This window comes from Macrobrachium nipponense, chromosome 6, assembly GCF_015104395.2.
Source record: "Macrobrachium nipponense isolate FS-2020 chromosome 6, ASM1510439v2, whole genome shotgun sequence".
NCBI classification, from domain to species: Eukaryota; Metazoa; Arthropoda; class Malacostraca; order Decapoda; family Palaemonidae; genus Macrobrachium; species Macrobrachium nipponense.
Window position 1 is genome coordinate 6,540,724 of NC_061108.1, and position 18,794 is coordinate 6,559,517.

The 18,794-nt window shown below is 37.0% G+C and overlaps 2 protein-coding genes across 2 annotated transcripts in view; one reads left to right on the forward strand and one right to left on the reverse strand.

The window, feature by feature from the left end:
• LOC135216277 (uncharacterized) overlaps positions 1 to 257 on the reverse strand; it is a 16,237-nt gene extending 15,980 nt beyond the window's left edge. The window contains exon 1 of the mRNA XM_064251444.1: positions 175 to 257. Within this exon, the coding sequence (XP_064107514.1) occupies positions 175 to 257 (83 nt within the window). The remainder of the gene's footprint in view (positions 1 to 174) is intronic.
• Positions 258 to 1,806: 1,549 nt separating this feature from the next.
• On the forward strand, positions 1,807 to 6,015 carry LOC135216421 (leukocyte elastase inhibitor A-like). The gene is made up of 3 exons (XM_064251765.1): positions 1,807 to 2,056; positions 3,444 to 3,573; positions 3,888 to 6,015. Exons 2-3 carry the CDS (start codon positions 3,445 to 3,447, stop codon positions 5,001 to 5,003), a joined length of 1,245 nt encoding a protein of 414 aa, XP_064107835.1. The 5' UTR covers positions 1,807 to 2,056; position 3,444; the 3' UTR covers positions 5,004 to 6,015.
• The last annotated feature ends 12,779 nt before the right edge of the window (positions 6,016 to 18,794 follow it).

Here is an 18,794-nt window from a genome sequence, read left to right on the forward strand (position 1 = left end):
TTTCAAGATTAGGAGATCCTCTTTCTTGAAGAAAGGAGCCCATCTAGTTTTAGTTTATTGTAGGTTTGGTGGGCTAGAGCTGACAGTTGTTTTCTTAGATAATCTGCATTATTACAAAACGGGATGAAAACTATCCAATCCTGAGCTATCTAGCATCCGTAATCACACCATTACCTGTCGCTCCCGCTTGGACATCGATGATTTTTAAATATTGGATCAGCCAATAAGGATGATGAACTTTTAACACTGGAATCCATTTTAATCAAGACCGAATGTTCCGAATTTAAATGCCAGTCCTCATCAGTTCAGTTGTTTATAGCCTAACCACTTGTTTGTTTACTAAAGTTCTCTCTCGTCGTTTGTATAGTTTTGTGTGTGTGTGTGGTTGTTTTTTCTTCTTTCTTTTTTTTTCTCCCCACTCTGTCCTTCAGTCACCATTCTATTTTTTTACCCTGGTAGGTTGTCTCTCCAACCTAGTGTTGTTGTATAGTAAGTTTTTTACCTTTTAAATGTTTTAGTGTCCATATATCATACCGTGTTTTATCAGTGACGAGTCCTGTAATCTTTGTATTTTTTATCAATTCCCAGCCTTGAAAATAATGCATCGAAAACGATGTGAAACGTCGGCAATAAATTATGTAGTACGCTGAGACATGCTTTACCTCTCCGCCTTGTGATATCTTTAGGGCTTGAGCCCCCCTTACTAGTCTTCTATATACATATATAATATATATAATCATCGATGAAGGGAAGAGGACACACAGAGTACATGCTGTCTTTATTGCGACGTTTCGTAATTATCAAATTAATTACATCATCAGGCTATTAAATGAAAATAAAATTCCTAGTAAAATTGTAAAAACAAAAACTAAAAATTAAAAATTCAGAAAAGCTACAGCTGAAAAATTGCATTACACAAAGGGAATAGAGAGTCGATTTTTTATATAGATAATTAATGTGGTATATATATATATAATAATATTATAATATATATATATATAATATATATATATATATGTAATATAATAACTTGATCACGAATTATATAAAACGTGATGCTATGTATAAATAAAGGTTTTTTGCCAGGAGGAAAAAATTAAATCTTGCCTTTGTTTTTTCCTCCGTGGCAAAAAACCTTTACACACGCACACATACGCACACACGCACCAGCACACACACACACACACACACACACACACACATATATATATATATATATATATATATATATATATATATATATATTATATATATGTAATATATAAAATGGTTTGTATGTTTAAAACAGAAATTATTCTCTTCTATTATACCTGTATTTTCTGCATTATGAGAAGAATATAAGACCTGATTTAAAGTATTTTTATAGTCATCAATTAACCTCATTGATATCTACCGAGTATTTTTTTTTCTCACGGGAAGTTTATAAAATTATTTTCCCAAGTCTCACGGCAGGATAATAATTTTATGTCCGCTGGGACTTTTGACAGAAAGGTAAAGAAAACGGGCGATGGGATCGGCCGTGACGTCACTGCCTCACTGGGGCTTCCCAAGTGTTTTCTGGTTCTGAAGGAATTCCTTTCAGTTACCATGTAGTCAAATAATGATACATTTACAGTTTTATCTTGCAACTGCTTCTGACAATAGCATCTGTATCTATAAATAAGGACTTTTAAAACATGTTTTTTTGTGCTGTAATGGCGTATATAGCACCGTATTATTCTTGATTTTAATTAGAAATGATTTGACACGTACGCAGGCTGAGTTACCAACTCGTCAACCTTTAGCCAACAGCAAACCGGGTCCCCGGTACCGTAGAAAAGATTTGGACCGATGTAAACACGCACATTATACTACACCCCCCTTTACAATTTCCTGTGATCTGGGACGGCCTGTGCGTAAAACCCGGAGTTCCCGTCGACAGGAGTGAGTGCGGCACGACTTCCCCTCTGGTGGACTTACTTCTGAGTAATCAGAGAGCGAAGGAGATCGTTTATAAGGAGCTGCACTGGCTCGGTGAATTTCACTTTAGGAAGTGACGGCTGCCCCCGAATAGCAGGTAGGTTCTTCCGCTGGTGGACTACTTGGTGCCCCTTTTGTTTTCGTTATGGGCGGAAGGCAACTGGAATTGTAGGAGGCGAGGATTGTTGTCTCTGAGCAATATATTGTTGGCAAGTGGGCCGAAGGACAATCGTATGGATTGAGAGCATAGTGACCCATTAAAAGGACATTTCTAACAAAAATTCTCATTTGAAAACGAATGTATTGGAGACTTTCAGCTTTCTCTTACTGGAGTTGAATAAATGAAAGTGAAGTGATGGAGTTCACTGTTTGTTCAATTGCTTACGTAATGAAAGCATCTCAGAAAATATGACTGCTAATATTAAGTCCACAGTTTAGTGTTGCTCCAAATGTTGAATATACAGTAGTTAGATGAAAGCTACGTTTGATTGTTTATGGTCTAGTTATATTCAACTAAAAATGCAGACTTTCTGATCTTGAATAGCCGGCTGTTGTAGTGACATTGTTGAATGAAATCTAGGAAGTATTGTTTATAAATTTAGTTGCTGAGAAATTCAACAAAAATTCTTCAGGACTAACCTTCTGGTAAATAAGGTAAACAGGTAAACACAATTAGAACTTAAATATGTGCATTGCGTAGAGAACTAAGACGCCTATTAATGTAAATCGATTTTAGTTTTTTTTTCTTCATAAAAGTAACATTCGTTTGTGGGAAACAAAACTCAACATTTCCCTAGAATAGCAAGAAATAAAGGCGTTGCAATGAGTTACCTTCAAGGTAGCTACGTGTTTTTAAATACAACCGAAAACATTACTAGGTCTTTTAAAATGGTAGCACCGTGAGCAACTCAAATATTTTTTTCCTGTCTGGAAAAAAATATTCACAAAGAATTTTCCATTATTTGACAGGTTCCTGAGTGAAATTTTATTCATACTCGCTGTTTACTTCATTTTTTTTTTCAGTCAACGTTTTGGAGAATATGGAAAATTTTTCTGAAACGGGGAGAAAATTAAAAGCCGAAATTTAAATGCTTTTAGATCGTAACTGACTCGCTGTCTTTAATTTCTAACGTAAAAGAGTAGTGCCATAAAAGAACTGAATGCCTATTGTGTTGTTTCTGGTGGAAGCGAAACCTTCAGCCTAGTCCCCTCTGCTTGTGTCTGAGTGATTAACCATTTCATTTGCCTAAATAACTTCATTTTAGAATTCCATCTTATTCGTCTTAGGTTTTCCTTGCTTACAGAACCAGTAAATATATGTATTTGCCAGATGATTATCTTGAAAACATTAAAATAATACTGTCATACCATACTCTCATTTCCTGTAGTAAGGGATTCTATTCTATTGTTAACTCTGTAGGCTATAGGACACTGTATAGATGAAAGTATCCTTAACTGACGTATTCTTGCACTTGTATTTACAGAATGAAGACTCTAGTTCTGACAGTGGCCTTGCTGTGCCTGTCAAAATGCATCGCTGGACCTCTCACCCCAACTATAAGACTACATGCCAAACGAGGGTCCACTCTCCAGCTGGGTGATATTATTAATGAGGTATGTATATTGGTGCCTTGCTTATTACATTCTGTTATTTATACCTTTATTTGTGATGTCATTCGGGATGAATCGGCATTTTCTGATTCTCTTGCATGGCGCAGTTTTGTTGTGAAAGATCTAAATGTACTTGATTTATGAAAAAAATCTACAATTAGGCCTACATGTTTTTGTGAAGCCCTCAGTTTTGGTGTTATATTACAGTTTAGTTTGTCAATATTTTTTTATAATTTTTCTCGTGTACAATATCCAAAGAGGAACACATTTCCATATGTCAAATCATATCGAATAAATCTTGACATTTATTGTTACAGTTTGCGCTGGATATGTCCGAGGTCCTCTGGAGGGAACCGGGCAATGTTGCCTTTTCCCCTCTGAGCATCGCGTCCTTAATGTCCCTGGTGATGAGCGGCAGCTCAGGCACGACCTACACACAGCTGAGGAACGCCCTGCTCTACTCTGCAAGTACCCCAGACATCATGATCCACAGCAACTACAGAAACGTCTTGCAATCTTTGGCAAGGCTGAACAACGACGTCACCGTCAACGTAGCTACTAGACTATTCTTAGCCTCTGGTGCCAACATCCTGTCCAACTTTACCAGACTGGCCCAGGAGCATTATGGTTCCTCAGTGCGTGTGCTCAGTTTCCGAGATGACCCCTTCGGATCGATGGAAGCTGTGAACCAGTGGGTGAGGAGTGAAACCAACGGGAAAATCCCCCAGCTTATCACCCATCCGTTCGATGCGCAGACGTCCTTCGTAGCGACAAATACAGTCTACTTCAAAGGCGCTTGGGAACACCCATTTGACCCCCAGCAGACTCAAGACGGTATTTTTAACACCGGCTCCTCCAACATCACAGTGCCCATGATGCGCAGCATCATGACAGTCCCATTCGTCGAAATGCGCGAACTGAATGCCGAAATGATCGCCCTCCCGTACAAGGGGTACGAATACGGCATGCTGCTCATTAGGCCTAATGGCCCCGTGGACGACTCGACTCTGCAAGAAGTCGAGTTCGGCCTCGACGCCCCAACGCTCAACAGGTACATCGGGGAGATGACCAACTCGACCAGGATCGTAACCCTGCCCAGGATGAGGCTGAACTTCAAGACCTACCTGAAGAACGCGCTGACTAGTCTGAATGTGGTCGACATGTTCAATCCTTCCAGTGCGGATTTCAGCAGGCTCACCGCTAACAAGCAAGTTTGGGTTGATAACGTCATCCACCAGACTGTGGTTGAAGTCAATGAGTCTGGGACAGAGGCTGCTGCATCCACCTCCATCTCTTTCAACCGCATTGGGACTTCCAGGACCTTCGAGGTGAACAGACCTTCCATCTTCATCATCAGGCACATGAGGACGGGCGTCCCTCTCTTCTGGGGAAGGATAATGAGCCCTGATCCTCTGGAGACTTCTGGATTTTAATGGCATACATAGTGCATTCATACATACATAGGCCTACATATACGTAGGTATGTATGTATGACGGAGCAAATTGCATTTGATTACTTTCCGTGTTATGATCTGATTGTTGATTGAGAGTGTGAAAGGTATTTTATATATATATATATATATATATATATATATATATATATATATATATATTACATATATATATACATATATATACATATATATAGTCATATACTTATGTTTCTCTGTAACTATATAACTAAGAGAGTTATTCCTATATACTATTTTCTCTAGTCAGACCAATTTCCCATTGAAGTCGACATATCAGAGCTAGTCTGTGATATCTTTCAAATTCAAATCATTTCTATTGTATGAAAGAGTAATTCGTAATATTCAGTTAACGGCACACTTGAGAAATTCAGTGAAAGCCTTCAGTTCGACCGCATTCATCAGTTGATTTGGAACCTGAATATTCAAGAGATTTTTAATGTTAAATGACGTTATTTTTCATCCAATGTGTGTGTGTAGTGTATTTTTCACGTTCAAATTGCCTCGTATATTTGGAAGTTTTTGCAATGTGCATATCTCGAAGTGACTAAAGCTTGATTATCTTTTATTGTACAGCATTGCAACATGTACAAAGTTTACTTGTAACAGCTCATCCTGAAGAGAGATTATGCCATTGTTCTTAAGCACGTTCACTGTTATTTCTGGTATAAGAATAAAATGTCGGTGTCCTTCACTCGATGAGGAAGAAGGAGGCTTACTCCTCCATGGTATGATAAGCACGAACGAACTCGTCCACAGCTAGTGGCCGTGCAGTTCGTACACTACAATTACTCTTGTGCACTAGAGGCAGCGCCTGTTTTAATGTTAAGGGTAAAGATAGCTTATTTTTAAAATGCTATGCTCCATTTATCCGTGTATAAATGTGTAATTTATTTTACCTTTGCATTGTGTATCGCAAACTTTTTTTTTATTTGAAAGTTGAAGGAACATGCGAATAAAATGTTCATTCATTTATCTCGTTCACTTTTCTTTTCTCCTGAGAGATAGTAACTTTTTTTCTTATTTTAGTTTAAATTAAATGTTGAACCAAAATTGGTTATCAGTCGTAACATAGCTGGGAATTTACTGTTGCTCAGCCTATACATGTCACGTCTACCAATGAGAAATTTACTTTTTCCCAGTCTAAAAAGCAATCTAAATGTTGAGTTGAATCACACATAATGTGTTATTATACAACTCAGTTAACAATAATAATAATAACGTAAACATCAGGCTATTGGCCCCTAAAGCATCTCCGATGTAAAGAGCATAACCAGTGAAAAACTTCAACATTAAAAGAATTTTGTTTCAAAAAAGTAATTCAAAGTTTCACAATACCGTATAGATTTGGTTATGTTTGATGCTATAATCCTCACCTGTATTATATGGGATCAGAACTGAGTGTCACGTATTAGGTAGTAAGTGTCTTACAAGAAACATGCTTCCTGTGTTTCCATATTAGCCACTGAGAAAATTACATCAGTAGGTCTATTACCCAAGTCTTCCTTATGCGTAAATATGCAACCATTTTAATCCATTTCCTTTCATAACACCCAGAAGCAAATAAGAGGGTTGTCTTGCTCTTTTGAGAGTGAAGCAATTAAGTTAATGAAACCTTCGTCGGTATCTAGGGAAACTAATAGACTACCAATTCCCTTATTTATCAGCCTTGACTAAGGTTGCCTAATTAGTAAAATTTTGATCATTAGAGGGCTAAATCAGATCATAATACCTGCCAGAGGGTAGGGCGTCAGTAACCGACCTACATATGCTTAAATTTAAATTACGGTACTGTATTGTCAGTGAGAGATTGGTTTCCGGATATTTGCATAGGTCTAACTGAACTCTTCCTGGACGCTAAATTACGATATAGAAACAGCTATATCGTGAGCTAAATGACGTTGTTGTTTTTTATTAAGTTGGTCTTTTGCCAGCACGGGTTCTTGCTCATAAAGCAGCCCGTAATTAAATGACGTTCAGTGACTGGCAGCCATTATAACAACCACCCACCCCCTCGGTCTAGGTGCTCTCCCCCTCACCGCAACCCTGAAAATAAGTGGTTATAGGATAATGCTTTTGTAAAATACTATTTCGTTATCTATTTTAGTCATTTTCTCTCACAGAAAAATTGAACTTCAAGTATTTTCCACTCACTTGAGGAACATTTTGTATGTGCAGGCTACATACGGAAGTGTATTTTTCTCTTTCCGTCTGACAGCACATCCAACCGGATGGGAGCTGAACTTCCACTCTTTGTATTATTATACATGATGCTCTTAAATATCTGTGTATTATCACGTGTAGTTCCTCTCTTGTCGATAAGTGTACCTTTTCCTGTTAAAGTCCATGGAAATGTTATCATTTCCTTATCACTTCCGGGGGATTTCGTATTATGCTGTTATTTCTACGTTTAGGTAAAGTCTTATTTTTACTGTTTTCATATCCGGGTAATAATTTTGGGTAAATTATTAATTAAAACTCTTTTGTAAATAGCTCTATAACCTTCATAAGAGATATGAATAGCAGAATTACCTTTATGCAAACAGAAAGACAGGAAATATTGGCAAAGTTGTATTACCCAACTAAGATTTTTTTTTCTTTTAGGTCAGTTGACGCTGGAAGAAAGAAAGAAAAAACTAAATTTACTTATTTCATTTATTGATATCGTTGATGACAAAAGCTCATCTGAAAATAGCGGCTAAATGCTTGAAAATATATAAAATTAATATGATACTATATTGCATAAGTGATGAATTTTGGTTGTAATCCATAATTTTTAAAAAGATAGGTTCGTAATCCCTGTGATAGTCTCACAACCCATACTACTGTTATGATCGTAATCTGCTAGTTATTACTATAAGAAAATCTTTTTCGTGAATAAAATATAGTGAATAGAAACAGTGCTTCAAGTGTCCAAGAATCGTGACTCTAAATATGAATAATTCAAGTAACTGAGTCGGAAAAAGTTAATAGAAGTCCTGTGCAAGACCTACTCCGCTGCAAGGTTAGAAAATGGTCGAACTTTTGGTTACATTTAGGTACCTTTATTATACTGTTTTCGAAATTTAAGACACTTTTATATATTTATAATTGAAGTTGGTGTATTTTTTATTATGTTTAATATACTCCACACACAGGTAATTGTGTTTACAGTTACAGAGTAATCTTATAGACGTATCTAGTTTAACCAAACCTATGACGTAATAGACCTCGTAGGTGATTTCAATAAAGTCAATTTTATGTTAAATTTATTTACAGATTATTTTATAGCATTCCATTAACGAGCAGACTACGTAAACTTTTGTTATAATGGTTTAGGGTATTTGCGCCAATGAAGGAATAGGCCTACTTAACAGGCATAGCTTATGTGAAAATTTCTTGATCGTCAAATGCAGCTTGTGTTCGAGTAGGCGTACTAATGCTGCCTCGGGTGTTTTTACATACAAAGTGTGAATTTTTCCACATAAAGATTGAAGGACCAGCTAAACATTTCCTTCATGTCGTAAATACCATAGGTCTTTCGGCAGTACCTATACATGAACATTCTTCCTTTAATTTTAATAACGAACTGGATATTGGTACGGCAGCCGTACCCCGATCTCGGTAGATATTGGTACGGCAGTGAATTGCGCATGCGCGAACCCTTGTTTACCGCCTCACGCATATCCAAATTCCAAAGACTATATACTGAAGTATATACACAGTCTTTGCCTCTTTGGGCATATCAGTGACAGCAAGAAAAATGGTGACGGAACAGCATGAACCGCGGAATAATACATTAGTTTTCGCCGAAAAACAGATGTTTTCCAGCTATAACGAGCTGATGAAAGCCATAGACATGTATGAAGACTCAAACTCAAAAATTGGGTAATTCATGGTATATACGTAGGTCACGAACGATCGAATCGGCCCTGAAAAGAATTCCGAAGAGGAGATTCAAAGAGGATTATATATAAATATATACACTACCATCGTACCTTTGGTGACTTTCTCGGCCCTTTATTCTGCCCGACATCGACAGTTGCAAGGGCCGTTATACACTTTACAATATTCTTTTAATTCACTTCATTGGGTATATTGCAGCTGTCGGAGAAGGCGATAGAATTTACCAGGTAGCGAAATGGCAAAGTTAAACCAAATTTCAGCATTATTCCATTAAAATCGGGATAGTGTTGTTGTTTTTGAAGTACAAAAAAGCGGGACAAAATTCACTAAAGCTAAACAAACAAAAAAAAAGGGGCGAGGGACATTTTGCTAACTGAAAAAAGGGGGACAGATGTTCAAAAAGCGTGACTGTCCCACCGTACCCTCACCGCACCATATTGTTTGTACGGCAGGAAGTCGGAAATTGACGCATGCATGCGCAATTCGCTGCCGTACCAATATCTACCACGATCGGGATACGGCTGCTATAGACTATATCTATATCCTGTGCCTTATAATAATAGTCAAATGCTTAGATATTTGTTTATGCCTAATTCAAAGTTTTCTATTTATGTCTAATTCAAAGCTTTCCCCTGAAGTTCTACAAAATGGCAATAGATATAGCTGTTTTTCTAGCAACATTTAGAGGAAAATCTTTAAAATCTAGTTTTTATAGTTTGCAGTTGCTAGTAGCCTACTAATTTCTCATAAATGCCTTTTAAGCCCTACATGTAGGCTACCATCCTCATGGCATGAAAATCTCTGTTTTTTATTGTTGCATAAGGGAAACTTAACTATTTCGTTAGCTTTTTAGGTACAATAAATTTCACAATGTAGAAATTGGTTGGGGTAACGATGAAGAATACCTACACATTGCTTAATGATGTCCTATTCACCTTATTTCACCATGTAGCTTAATGATGTCTCAGATAACTGATTTCCCCATTTGAAATGTATAAAAACACACTGTTAGATAAAGCTTCTACTTGAATTGTGGACCTTGTAAGCAGCAGTGATATCATTTTTCAGATGAGGTTAATAAGGTGTTCACAGCACCAAGTGTATTTTCAAACAGCCTGCGGCAGGCTAGCCCAAGTTAGGTTAAGGGAAGGTAGGTTAAGATCTATCCCTGTAAGCTGTGCGGGCATAATTTTTAGGCAAGTTTAAGGGAGGACCAGCGGGGCGAAGTATCCACTCTCCATCCTCCTGGGTAACCGAGTTAGGTTAGGCTAGCAGCCTAGCCCTAGCCTGCATTCCTGTAAATTCTGTACGAACATTTTCCAGATTTTGTGTCTTGATTTTCATCATGGGATTTTTTTTATTGATGACTCGCATGGCTTATGTATGTTTTCAGCTGTTTTTCATTGGTTTTGAGCAGATATCACTTTTGTTGTTGGCACTCTTCACTTATTAATTTTCTTCAACAAAAATCCATGGATTTCCTACTTTGGTCCCATAATTATCAGATGTAAGGAAAAGAGAAACCCATTAATGAGTAATTTTCCCCAACAATATCGGCGGAAAATGTACGGAATTCTTGATAAGCTTTTGGAGAATCTTATGGTTCATGTGTACTGTTGGAAATTATTTTGTGATTTAATTCATATAAGTACTGTTTTTTTTTTTTTTTTTTTTTTTTTTTTTTTAACAACTGTTTTCATTTATGTTGTGAAGTAATTATTTGTTTATTTTGATGTTAGGGTGTATTTAACATTATTTGACTTGGCGTAAATCCCATTTTAACTTGACTTTGTCATTTTACCTTCTACTGGGAAAAAGAAAGTGATTACTGTATGTTTTTGTTAGGCCTACTCTATGTGTGTGTGTGTGTGTGTGTGTAACTGTATGACTAAGTATAATTTTTTTAATACAGATTTATGATCATATATAAGTATTGTAAATATATTGGCAATACTATTCAGTCTTAAAATATATTTATTGATCTACTGCGTGAAGCTTCATTAGCGTTTATGTCCGTTACAGAGTTGCCAGTGATTATATTATTTATATTTATATAGTATGAGTCGACTGGATCTCTTTGCAGTAGTAATATCTGCAAGTCATACAGATTTTGAGGAAATTAACTATATATGTTTTGCATAGTGTGTTTTGAACGTAGATTTTGTAAGATTTAACGAACATTTTGGTGCGGTTACTAGTTTTTTCTCTCTCTTATTTAAAAAAATACACTTTAAAGGTCTTTTACAATGAATATATATACAATATATGTAATTTATGCGGTTACTAGTGGGTGATCAACAGCCTATCAGTTACATTGTGTTAAAAGCTTCATTAAGGAGGGAAACTTCACAGTTTAGTGGATTTCAGTTTGGGGTAAATTGGTAGCCTAAGTTGACACTTGTCAGTTTGTGTCCAGCTTGTGACTTGTGAGTGGATGAAGGAAAAGCTTCAGTTGATCAACGTTTAAAAGAGAACGCTGATGGGATATTGTTTTAATGAGATAGCCTGGAAGTATGATTATTTTAAAAAAGTAAGAATGGGTCGGTGAAATAGCCGTTGAAAGGGAAGTGCTGATGGCGCGAATGTTGCCCTTTTTTTCTTCTTTTTTTCTTTGGAACTAAACCGGCTTGTATTTTATGTAACATGAAGTAGCAAAGTATTAATTAGATTTCCAAATTATTTTATCTCAGTTTTGTTTTTATATTACATGAATTATTATTGTTAAATATATTCAATAGCTCAAATACACCTCTCATCCGAAAATGGTATATAGCTGACATAGAACCGACCTGAATGGTTTGGTATATCCCAATAAGTAAAATTCTTAAAATTCTGACTATATGCTGATGAAATGTCGTAAGGAGTTCCCTTTCCAAAGCTTGTCATTCGATGTCGGTTGGAACGAAGGAATTTTTTCCTGATAACGTTAAATTCCGTTCCCTTCCCTTGGGGAGCCATCAAATATGAATGTGTCTCACATTCGCAACCTATTCTAAGAAGAAGCAGAAAAAGTAGAGTGGGGTCCTTTCGAAATGCAGAATTTCAAGACATTAGAGTTTGGCTATTGTTTGAAGTTGTCACTGCCTGGTTGATATATTCTACGTGATACCAGAGAGCCACTAGGAGAAACAGATATACCATATAGGCCTACTTGATCTAGACCAAATTCAGCCTAAGCTGTCTCCATAGCAATAACGGCAGATGTTGTTTACGATGTTGAAGAGCATATGCTCAAGTTCTATTACTAGAAAGAGGGCTATATTTAGATAAAGGGATTCGATAAGTCGATAGCCTCTTAACTGGGAATGGTCGGATATGAATATTCATGAAAATATCTTTCCTTCCTTGAATAATTCCTTGGTTGACGATGTCACTTGTTATTCATAAAGCACTGATTTCAAACTTTTTAAGGGGCGTGCCAGATCCCGATCTATATATCGGAATCCTATAATCTACACCTGTTTGTAACTGTTGCTTTATATAGTAACGTCGAGATTGATATATCAGCTCACCATGTTGCTTGGAGGAGTACATCTTTACCAGGTTCCGGAAATTCTTACGTTTTCTCATTAGGTTTTTACGTTTGAGTAAAATATGTATGAAGGCAATAAATATCTTGCCAGTAATTCAGTCATTCTCTTAGGATGAGAAAGATTTCCAAAGATATGGAAAAGCGTTCTCAATCTACCAGTTTTATTCTGCTCTTTTTCGAGCTATTGGACCAATTACTTGCAGTCGGTAATGGCACATAATTTATTGGCATTGCCGTCATGCTGATGATCTCAAACAAATTGTTAAAATATAATTATAAATAACATTCTTCCACTAAACCCAATGTAAGAAAGAGGATGACAAGGCCACAGGTTTTTACGCGCCGTTACACACCGCTGATATATGCTGACGTGAACGCTAGTACTAATAAAGGGCTATTTTTAGTACGAGTTTCGTGTTGCTTGAGATTCATATCTGAGGAAAGAGTAATGAATCAGAGGCTCTTCTACTCTTTCGAACTGCTTGCTCTTACGTCATTTGATTGTTGTTGGTTAAGCTTAACAGATGTGGAAAAACACAGGGCCTTTGTACAATCTAAAAGAAGTGTTATATGCGATCAGCTCCTCATGACGTGTGTGCTAGGACTTTGCATGGACGAAGCAGTGTTAAGAAATAATGGTCCAGCGTTGCTTTGAAAGTCAAGATGAATGTGATGAGCTATTATCTGGTTATCCTTTGAAGCCAACCCCTATGAGGGAAAACAAGGTTAATGATGCTGATTTGCTTTTGATATACATATAGCTCTCCAGAAAGCAGTTTCGTATACAGACAGAGAAGAAGAAGTAGTGTTAGACATTAAGCTATGGAAGTGGCCTTGAAGGTTGAATGTCAGTTTAAAATTCATAAAAAAAAGTTATTTTCGATGGTACTTATTCGCGCAATGACATTATTATTATTATTATTGTTATTATTATTATTATTATTATTATTATTATTATTATTATTATTATTATTATTGAATATATGCGTCCACCAATGTATATTGAATAGCAATTATTGCATATATGGACGTTTACTATTGCTAATATGCTTATAGAATACTCTTATGTACTTAAGAAAAGGACAATAAAATGCAAATTAATATTATGTATATATATATATATATATATATATATATATATATATATATATATATATATATATTATATATATGTGTGTGTGTGTGTGTGTGTGTGTGTGTGGTGTGTGTGTGTGTGTGTGTACGTACCCGTTGGTTGAACCACTTACGGAATGTCTGACCATATGGAAACAATATCAGTCCAGTCACCCTGGAAAAAAACTGGTTGAGCAACGCCAGCCGACTTTACGAATCGAATTTTCAAGGTCATTTTTTGTCAAAATTACGACGCAGCGCTCTATTTAGGTGCTTTCTTACTGATGAGATTTACATAAAATAATCACTTGCCAGCTGTTCAAATGATCATTATGAAATTCTCAAGATATATATGTATTTTGCATTTCTTTAGGCCTACAAGAAACTGGAATCCTTTTGTAATTTCCAAAGCAAGACTCAGGTTTGCGTGCATTCTTATTTATTACCCAACTATTCATCTCTTACTCATAATCTCTTTCCTTGAACGTTGGTCAAGTTGAGTAACAATGGCATAGCAATGAAAGAGTGGTATATATAATCATGTCACAATCCGGCTTCTTAGTAACAGTGATCTAGTCGCTGATTAGTGAAATCGCCATAGTCTCACTCATGTTGACAGGATGAGCCGTTGCAGAGAATTCTTATTACCATCGCTCTTGTGACATTTCCATGGAAAACTCGGCGTGTATGCGTATGTACGAATGCATTCAGGGGAAACTTCAGTTTCCCCCGTTGTTACCCCAATCTCTCTTCACCTTTTCCGAGTTTTCTTGACCTAACACCGTATGACGAATCGGTGAACTGGTTTTTGCTTCCTGACGTCACGCTTGGCGTGATGAGTTGCGTATTTTCCAGGGATTGGGATAATCATTTTCCCCTTTTGGTCTCTCCTTCGGTGTGCTGGATGTTGTTGCTTCTTACGAGCAGCGTCTGAAATTGTCAAGAAGCGAATATTGCAAGTTGCAACCCAGTCATACTTGTACTATAACATGCGATTAAGAGGCTGGTTCAACAAAGAAGTCTGTAGGCCTAATGTTGTCCCATATCTATACGGCATTGGGCAGTAGCCCTTATTGGCTAGTCTGGTTTCTCGCATTATCCTGAAAAAACAGTCACACTTATGGCCTTCGAAATCATGTCTCTATCCAAAATAACCCGACATTGATGGTCACACGAAGAAGACGTACCGGTATAAACTGGTTATTACTGTTAGTACCAGACTACCAGTTTTGCTTCCCCATGAAGATGGTCATTTATGCTTCCAGATCTGAGAAGTTGCTGCCCGCTATCGGAAAGTAATCGAAGAATACGTAGAAAGTAGAATGGGAATTCTGTCGAGGGATAGGTTTCATTAAATGGTATTTTTAAGATGACTCATCCAGAGTATATAGTTTGCCGCTACCGCCATACTCCTAAGGTTTGTCGAACGTCTCAGTAAAGGTTATTATGCTAGCTTTGGGGAAAATATGGTGAGGTTTATGTCAGTCGTTATAGTTCGCTTTTGGTATTAATAATATATCATAGTGGTGACCGCTGTATGTAGGTAAGCTATGAGGTGAATAAGGGAAATTTGCGTTGCTTTACTTTCGTAAGGAGACGAATTAACAATGAGGATGTATACCTAGAAATACATAATAAGGTTCGGAATTCTCTTCCTACTTCTGGGTTTCCTGGCTCATAGCTTTCCTCCTTTAAAGACAAATCTGTCGTTTTCGTATGTATCGCCTCCCTTTCGTTTTTCGAGCCGATTTCTTCGTAATGATCGTAAGATATCGTGTTTTTCTCCGGGTGTGGGCAAGTTCTAGGCATATGGCAGTTGAGGTACGCGTAGGCCAAGCTGTTATTTTCTAACCAGGTTTACTAAACAAGTTATCCCCATCGAATATAGATATTCCCGAATGAAAGTCATACGTGAAAGTCCGTCGTTAATGTAGAAAATGAGTGGAAATACGTTAATGACTTTATCCTGGAGCTTAATGATAAAGTTAATAGAATTTTAGATCGCTGAGCTGCTCAACGTTGGGGTTAAGCATCTCACTCCTTCACGCAACTCCCAAAAGGTCACTGGTTATAATCAAAGCAGATAGTGGCTACGTTACACTCAGCCTCTCTACTCTTTTATTATCTTTATTTTTTCAATTTCCAAGCAATTAATTGTTTTGAACTTCGTTTCATTCATGTGGATTCCATTTTGTGGGAAAATACTTGTTCGTATAGAGAGAAGCAACCTACTTTGAGGTTTAAATACAAGTTTAATGAAAAGATAGTTTTTACAGGGTTTGTGCGCAGCATACATTTAGTTCTTTACTTAAAATTTGAATAAAATAGATGTTAGACAATTATGAGTTTGATAATACAACAGCTGACTTGAATTGCGCTGCGCAGAAATGTGATGTTGCTAGAGTTATTCATAGAATAATAGCGAACCTTTTGCAACATTCAATGCTAATGTACTAATGGCAGCTGCATTCTTCACAATGTTAGAAATTCAAGTGACTGTGTTGCATGATATCCAATGATGCACCAAAACTTTGGAATGTATTACTTATAAGGTAATTATACTTAGAGCGATAGACCCATTTCTGAGAGGAATATGGCAATTTTACAAGAATTGAGCTGTACATAATTTTCAGTATAGTTTAAATACAACCCAATAAATACACTTCAGTACACCTAGATGAGAGCTACACTATCTGGCGAAGAGGAACCTAAAGAGGTTTCAAAATGCGTGGTTGCAAACTAATAAGACTAGTTGCCACCAGGTACTATTGAAAGCTTGCCAGAACTTTCCGTTAAGGAAAGTTATCCAAAGTTTAGACTGCAGTCTCACCGAATCATTAATCATTTAACTTGATTCAGACTTATCTATTTTCATTCGCGGTGAATGAGACATGAAGAGTAACATTTGAGTATCTTCTGCTACATGCTTTGCTGTGGGTTTGGTGCTGAAGCAGGAACTAGGACTGTACATGAACACACAATCAATAAACTAGATCAATTCTTACAGTAATTTGCGTCCTGATGTCCATATTACCTGTACAGTTTCCATTGTTTCTTCTGAATGACAGCAGAGAATTTTAAGCAGGATGATATGGTTGGAATGTCTATCAAGAAATTAAGCACTAACTGTAGGTCCCCCCCCCCCTCCCCACGGGAGATGCAGGAAGGATAAGCTATATTTGCAAGTTATGGTGTGTTTGATCTCTTGGATCTCAGACAGCAGCGTGCTGCCGATCAAAATTTATTTAATCACTTTGAACCTGCACAGCGTTTTCACTGCAGCAGACTTGTGAAGACTGATCAAATAGATGAGGGGTTTGGCAATATTCTCGATGCAACCCGACTTGACTAAGTTTTTTCAACTTGGCCAAGTTTCTCAACTTGGCTAAGTTTCTCAACTTGACTTCTCTGGTGTGAAAGGTTTATGCAATGTTACTTTGAAAAAAACAGTCCCATAGACTGGTGAGTCACGTAAAATAACACTGTGATGTAAGTTGATGTGACTCATTTTATAGGAATGTAGCCTGAGGAGTAACTTCACCTTTTCTGACACCTGAGTAACCAAGCCTTTTAAGGCATTGATTCTGTGTAAGATTTAAAGACGAGTTTACTGTAAGCTATGCGGAGTTACCCAGACACACACAAACACACATTTTCTCATAGCTAAAAGTGCTATTTTCAATATTCAAGGAACTGTAGTCAATAATAGCCGGTGGGACAAGGAGCACACCAAAGCTGTACTTTCACCAATTCAATTACATTTGGAAAGGTCTCCCCATCTGTCTAAATGAATTAATTTCTCTGATTTTACCTTTTTCGGAGGGGTCACACTGATGAATTTATGATATACCCACGATTATTCCACATGAATTCTTCGTTTGAAAGCATTTTGAAGATTTGATTTTACTAGGTATTTTCATTAGCAAGCTAATAATTTCATAATGGTCTTCTGGTCTCTAAGTAAACGGTCAAGTCTCCCACCCAATCAGTTAACTAATAAAAATGAAAATGGAGGTGCTTGAAAATTCAAAGTTGTAAATACAACTAACCACTCATCAAATGTTAAAGCATAAAACAGTTCAGGCAAAGGTTAAGCTCTTAACTACATAGTGCCTCCTTACACTTACAAGCAAGACTGCCAAAAATGAAACGAGTGACTTCACCAACAGAGTTTATTAAAACAATATAAACAAGTCTGAGAAACTTCATGCCCATATTACCTACGATAGCTATGTACATCAGTTTTTATAAACACATAAGAGACTCATCTCTTTAAATAATAAAAAGTCACAGTAGTCTAGTGCTATTAACATCTTTTTCAGTGTAATTCTCATTTATTTTTTCTGTAGCGGAATATGTGTCAGTACCACTTGGTATCAGACTGGTATTTAGATTTAGGCCTGGAGTTGTTGGGTAGCCACTTCGTTTAGAGAACTGTTCATCAGCAAAAGTGTCCTCTTGATCTACTTTCCTACCTGAGCGTGGAACTTTCAAAAGAGTAAATCTGTATGGGTCTCCTATTGAAAAGGTCTCGCTTTCTAACTCCTCTAATTGGGGTACTGGTCGTTCTAGCCCTTTGATCCAATCTGGGTAGTGATTTTTAGAAGCTCTGACCTTGTTTACGGGACCGGAGTCGTTCCTTTTGTTGGACTGGTGAGGTTCAGTTCTATCCTGTCTAGAATTTTGAGATTGTGCTGTATTTCTTAATCTACTCCTTGTGTTTGCCGTGTGGCTGATGTCTCCAGTTGTAGCTGATGCTCTTTGTCTATCAAGCACTTTATTTTTTGTAATTTGTGAAATATTGAGTTGTTTCCTGGCATTTCCCGTGAGGATGTCATCAGACTCTTCTCTGTATGTATTGTTATGCTTTTCACTTCTTTTGTTAATTGTTTTTGGGGGTATTATTGTCCTGTGTGTTCTTATTTCCATTAGCATTTCGCCGTCATCGCTCCTTGCAGTTAGATTTAGTGGTACTCCATTTCTTGCTCTCAGATAACTTTCAGGCACTCTAATGTAGTAGTTCTGGATGACCTGGGGTCTGGAGGCAAAGAGCTGGGTTGAGAGCAAAGGACCAACGTGTCTGTTACCGTTTGTTCCATTGCTTGGGGATACCTGCTGTACGATTCTAACAATCTGTTTATTGTTAGTATCAAAATTAGAAAAATTCTGGTGGAATGTCACTTCTACAGGCAACAGAGCTGACCGTTCACCATTCTTTTCACCAC